The 6,244-nt window shown below is 49.1% G+C and overlaps 1 protein-coding gene across 1 annotated transcript; it reads right to left on the bottom strand.

Annotated features, from left to right (window-relative positions):
• Positions 1 to 499: 499 nt before the first annotated feature.
• On the bottom strand, positions 500 to 4,721 carry DMRT2 (doublesex and mab-3 related transcription factor 2). The gene is made up of 4 exons (XM_071580779.1): positions 4,587 to 4,721; positions 3,645 to 4,013; positions 3,458 to 3,560; positions 500 to 1,878 (listed from the first exon to the last, which is right to left on the bottom strand). The coding sequence occupies exons 2-4, from the start codon at positions 3,993 to 3,995 to the stop codon at positions 854 to 856; spliced, it is 1,479 nt and encodes a 492-aa protein (XP_071436880.1). The 5' UTR covers positions 3,996 to 4,013; positions 4,587 to 4,721; the 3' UTR covers positions 500 to 853.
• Between the last annotated feature and the right edge of the window lie 1,523 nt (positions 4,722 to 6,244).

Genomic DNA, 6,244 nt, shown 5'->3' with positions numbered 1-6,244 from the left:
GAAAGTATTCAAGGAGGTGGAAATCCAGAGTAAAGTGGGCTGAACATAAAAAAAATTCAAAACCCAAACAAAACAAAAAACCCCAAACAACAATAAAAACACACCACCAGCAGCTACTTTTAAAAAACAAACTTTTTATTCAAAAACTGAACTTTAAAAAATGCTTTTTGTCTAAAATCTCACTCAAGCCATTTCTCTCAAAACCAAAACCAATCTAGTAACTCTTCTGCTTTAGAAAGAGAAGCTTTTATAGAGAACTGTGAAATAGATTAGTCTTTTACACTAGCATGCACTCCTCCTTCAAAATAAGAACAGCATATGGAAACTGATCCAAATGCCACTTAAGTAAATAAAAATTTTTGTGAATTCACACTAGCTGACATGCACTGTTGTCACCTCTTCTCATAGTTATTGGAGGTTCAAAGTAAAAATGACCACTTACCACAGCAACATAAGTAGTAAGTATATTCATAATGGCAGACAAAATAAAAAGTATATTCTGAAAGTTGAATACATGTGCCTGTGAGATGCTAGAGACAAGACAGACATCAGTCTAGGCTTGTAAGTAAATTCATTTTATTGAATGGTTTGAAGTGCCACTTAAAATAACACTTAAGAATCTATACATGCAGTTTCAATTTTTTAAAATTAAATATTTTTTTCCAAAACCATGCATATTTATGTATATAATTTTGAGATAAAAGAAGGAATTACCATTTACAGCAAAAAATCCCCTTTAAAATTTTTTTAAGAGATAAGGCAGCCAGTGCCAATTTGGCTAAAGGCAAATCTTACTCTCTAGTCTGAAGGTATAGTTTACTCATTGAGAGACATTAGTAATCACACAAGAAAGTCATTTAAGGATGGATTCAACTGAAAATGACAGTGGCTCAGTTGTTGTAAGTTTCGTTGTGGCCTGTTTGGCCCCAAAGAAGTCTTTTGCACATTTTTCTACAGTAAACTTGCATTTTTGGTTCTCCTTAACAGCAAATTCTCTGTATTTCTTAGAAGCATCTTCAAAAGTCTCTTTCACAAATGTTGGTCTTAACTCTGCTACTGATCTGTCAGGAAATCTCTGCTGGAACAGTGACTGAAATGGACCGTATTTGAGCGGTGGAGGGAGTTTGGTACTGTTTCTGCTTATCTTACTTAATGCCTCTTCCTGAGGAGACAGAGAATCTTTATCAGAAATCTGCGAGAAAGTTCTTTTTGGAGGAGAGAAAGCTGACCTCTCACGAGCTTCCTGAGGAAGACACAGTATTTCATTATGTGACTGCTGAATATCTTGTGTGTGAGTCAGAACAAGCGAATTTTCCAGTTTTGGAGGCATGATGTTGTGCTCAGTGTTAGGACAGTCTTGACTTTGTGAGACCTTGGCATCCCAACCTGCCCCAGGTTTGAGAGTTTGGACAGTAGTAGCATTTAATAGGCATTGTTGGTAGAGAAGAGCATCACTAATGGGGCCACATTTTGGCCACACTAAGAACCTAGAAGGCAGGGGATACTGCCTGTAGGAAGTAGCTACACTGACATTTGAAGAAATTAATTCCATGTTGCTGGATCCTGAATACTGCATCATTAGATCAAGGCAGGTTGGTAAAAAATTGCAAAACTCCTTGTTTGGAGCATCAGCTTGAAGAGTGTTGAAGGCTGTTTTATATGAGTTGTGTTCAGGTCCACGCACTATGCGATTAGGGAAAAAGAGGGCAGCTGCTTGTGTAGCTTCCATCATCTCTCTCTCTTTATACTCTCTCTCTAGCATAATGTTCTCCAACTCTTTATCAGCAAAAGCCCGTCTCTTCCTCATCCTGTCACTTACAGGGGGTGGCAAGGGTGAATTCCCTCCCAGGTAAGAGTCTGTTGGAATAGGACGGTAACCTAAAATAATAAAGCAACATTAGGAATGAAGCTACATAAAAAAAACCATTAAAGCTGTGTTTGTACAAGGGCTCCATTTGGACCCAGTCCTACCAAGTGCTGCGTACTTGCCACAGACCATGGACACCCTCAGCTCCCACAGAATAACCATGACACAGAGACTTAGCTATCTGCACCAATGGAAACATTCAGTACAAGTTCCTCAAAACAGATAAGCAGGCCCTGCTCCTCTGACATGTGTAGTATCCTTCAAAGTTAGCTGTTTAGTAACTTTTCAAAAAGCAGTTCCAAAAGAAGAGATCAGGGAGCAGGCAAAGCCCTGCTTACCATATATGACTGGTGTTCCATCTCACAACTTAAGGAGATAACCATTGACCTTTAACACATACAGAAAGCATTCAAATGTTTTATTTCTTTAGAACTGAAAGAAAATAGATCAAATACAGAAATTCATTTTCCAGAGTATTCAATTACTGAGTTATTTTGATCCATTTAATATAGTAGATAGGGTCCAATCCTGTTTGCTCTACCCAGACAAGTAATCCCATTGAATAAATGCAACTACTTACAAAAGTAAGCAAAACAGGATTTTACCTGTTTTCACTCCCATTCCCCTTACATGGCTGCCCCTCTTCCAAGGAAAATATCTATACCTACAGCAGAAGCTTTTTCTATTTTCTAAAGATGAATCACTATGTACACATATTGCTACAGACAGTAGAAAATTCCAAGGAGAACTAGGAAAAAGAAAAAGATATTTAAGATAAATCAGATGAAGGAATACAGAAGAGTTTTCAAAAGAGTGAACTGTAGATGAAAATTAGAGGTTTCTAAAAGGACAAAATTTTAATTGAGTTTGCACAGGTGAAGGAAAGGACTTTCCATTTAAAAAAAAAAAAAAACAAAAACAACAGAAATTAGAAGCACTTTACAGGCCTATAGTTTGGAAAGTAATTAAAGAAGACATAAAAATAAATTTGTGCATGAACAAAAATTATACCCTCTCACTAAAATATCCATCATTCTTCCACAGTTAACACTTTGGACAGGGAAAAAAATCAGCACCCTATTATGCATACCTTACTACTGATAATGTCCCAAGCCATGCTGCTGTGTTAGGCAATCAGATCAAAACAACAACAACAAAAAACTCACATTGATTTACTCATTTGCTGATAAAAACACTCGCAAATAAATTACCCTGAAAATAAACAATCCTGCACTGAAGAACACAGCTGGATAGTCATGTAAAAAGAATGTCAGCTTGTAACAGTAATTCTCAAATTTCAAACTACCATTGCTAGCATTTCAGACATCATTTTGGGTGGAGAGGGCAAAGAACAAAAATTCTGCCACACTGATTCCAGCCTCGAAGGGCAGGAGCCTCTGCTGCACAGCACTGGTAGCGGGATGCACTTTAATGCATATTTCGGGAAAAGATGCCAAATTTCACGCGGTCCCGGAGACAACGCGCCTCAATTGAAGATGATGTTCTTTCTGGGGCACAGCAGGGTTTCCCACTGCCAGCCAGTGTCGCAGGGCTGCGGGCAGCCCGTGGAGGGGCGCGGGATGCGCTTACCTTCCAGGATGCTCTTGGCCAAAAGGCTGGGAGTTCGGACGTGCCTCTGGTAGACAGCTTTGCGCTCCAGGCTCGCCTGCTTCCCCATCAGCCCCTTCTTGTCCTAGGAGACCGATCGGGCGGCGCCGTCAGATCGGGGCCGCCCGTTCCGTCGCGTCCCGTCCCGTCGCGTCCCGTCCCACCTCACCTCGGTGGCCTGCTGCCGTCGGAGCGCCACCTGGGCGGCCATGACGCGCTGCCGCTCCACCACCAGCAAGCAGTTGGCGCACTGGCAGTCGCGCCACCGGCAGAACCGCTTGTGTCCCTTCAGGCACGACACCACGCCGTGGTTGCGGCACCGGGCGCACTTGGGCGTCCGGCTCAGCTTCCGCGGCTCTCCCCGCCGCGGAGCCACTGTCGCCTCCTCGCCTTCCTCCTCCTCCTCCTCTTCCTCCTCCCGGCCGGTGCTGCTGGGCGGCGCGTCGGGTGCCTCGCTCGGCTCCCCCTCCAGGCTCTCCACGTCGATCTCCCAGTCGGCGGCAGCGCGTCCTTCAGTCATAGCTCCTCGGCGGCACAGCTGGAAAAGAGGGGTCAGGCCTCCCGTCCCCGCGGCGGAACGGCAGCCGGGGCACAGCTGGCTTCCGAGGTGCCCACCGGCAGCCTCGCCGAGATACGCCCCCGTTGGGAATTCACGGCAGAGCCCACTTGGGATGTTATCTTCTCCCTTAACCTTGTTCGGGTCTCTTGCCCATGCCCTCTGCAGGATTCAGTTTAGCCGCGTCGGACGCCTCCCCCCGCGCCTGCCCCTGCTTGCCAGGGACCTGTACTCGCCCACCACACGCAAAAGCGAGTGTCCAGCGGCGGAGGGTGCGGGAGTAACCGCGTCAGGGCGATGCCCAGTGCCGCAAAGCTGTGGGTCTGTCAGGTCTTCACGAGAGCCTGCTTATTATAGGACACTGACAACCCTCCTGCCAGCTGTGTTCAGACTTGGGAGGCAGGCAGAGGACAGGTGGGCTTGATACCACGCTGCTGTCCTCTCCAGCACACGGTGCAGTGCGGGCTGCTGGAGCTCCCTGTGGAAGCTGCGTCTTCAGACCCCCACCTTCTCCCACACGACCTCCCCATCCTTCCTCCTGCACAGTGCACTTACCAAAGGCAGGTGGTGTAGGCAGCCCTCAGTCCCCCTCTCCCCGCAGTTCGCAAGGTGCTGCCGCCCAAGACGGGCTGCGGACAAGGCACTCCCGATGCGCGCACCCGGGGCTGTCAGGCTACCCGACAAGCGGGACGCCGCGCCGTCGAGGGGTCACTGTGCCGCGGTGCGGTGACGCCGAGCCGTGCGCGGTTGCGGATGGGCGCCCTCTGCACGGGACCTGGGATGGCACCGGCACCGACCTCGCCTCCGCCGCGCCCGCCCCGAGGAGCAGCGCCCGGAGCGGCCGCCCCGCGCGTTATCAGCGCCCGCCGCCACCGCCCGCGCCTCCCATTGGCCGCTCGCCCCGCCACCGCCGCTCCGATTGGCCCACGCCGCCGCAGCCCCGCCCCCCGCGTGCGTGCCCGCCGCCCGCTCGTGGGTGCGGGCGCGGAGTGCGCGGAGCGGGAACCGCGAATGGGCGGTGGGGTGGGGAACTTTCGTTTGGGGGCGAAGAAGGAGTGGGAAAGGGAAAAAAGAGGAAAGAGAGTTACACGCGTGATGGTGGCGAGCGGTGTCCCGCTAACCGGGGACCGGGCCAAGGGAGCGCGTTTAAAAACCTGAAACGACTGCTTTTTTCGTTTGCGGTCTTTCGCACGGCTTGTCCTGCGAATGGAAGATACCCGTGGCAATGGCGTTATTCCAAGTTTGAAATGCAACGAAATCCTTCCCTTTGGGGAATTGAGGCAAAACAAAATATTATTTTTTTAGCATTCCCTCTCCTCAGCGGCCTTTTCCACCACCACTGAGCTACTAAGTAACTTTCTCCCCACCGCTCCCTGATGGAGGCTGCTCTTCGGAAACTGGGTAAAGTTCCTTGTCTCTCAAGTCAGGGAGCGATCGAAATTGTGACCCACAAAATCTCAGTCGTGCTACCGTGCTAGACCTCCGCGCTTCTGTAGCTGAAAAGGGGAATTCCCAAGCGGCAGACGTGGACAAAATACACCTCGGCCTCGTGCAGCTCCGGGCAGGAAGAAAGCTGGTGAATTTAAACGAAGTATGCCCAGGGGAAAAAAAAAAAAGGTATGTGGGAGAGTATCAGTTTCTCACCAGCGTGTGCTGATCTAAAACTAACGATATGCAGAACATACTGCCAAAATTAATCTCCGAAAAGGGAAAATATTTTGTTACGTCCCTGAGATGCACGTGTGTATAATAAATACTGATAATATTTGTGTATATAACAAACACGGGTATCCACTCACAGTAAGCACACGGACTAGCTGCCAGACACTGGTTCGGCGTGGAAAAACCCTGCTCTTGCAGCCCTTCCGGACAGAGGCCAGCGCGCGAGTGGCTCAAGTGGAGCTGTGAGGTGGCGAGGCAGGCTGGGCTCTGTCGCCCGCCCGCTGCCCGGAGCTCACAGCTCCACCGCAGCCCGGGCAGGGCACCAGCCTTTCCCTTCGCCCCGCGGGCTGCGGGCATCTGCGAGGAGGGAAGAAGATTTTGTCCCCAGGGAGCCTTTGTCCTCCTCGGTAGGCACCGCGGGGAGAGCGGCGAGAAGGAGAGCATCCCCCGACGGCAGGTATTATTCATCCCAAAAGAGAGCCTGGCTACTGTTTGACTTACAAGCATGACTAAAAGGCAAATACCCAAGGAATTCCACTTTCCCCCTTGGG

This window comes from Pithys albifrons, chromosome Z, assembly GCF_047495875.1.
Source record: "Pithys albifrons albifrons isolate INPA30051 chromosome Z, PitAlb_v1, whole genome shotgun sequence".
Classification (NCBI taxonomy): domain Eukaryota; kingdom Metazoa; phylum Chordata; class Aves; order Passeriformes; family Thamnophilidae; genus Pithys; species Pithys albifrons.
Note: the sequence above shows the minus strand (reverse complement) of the source record. Positions and strands in the feature narration are given on the sequence as shown.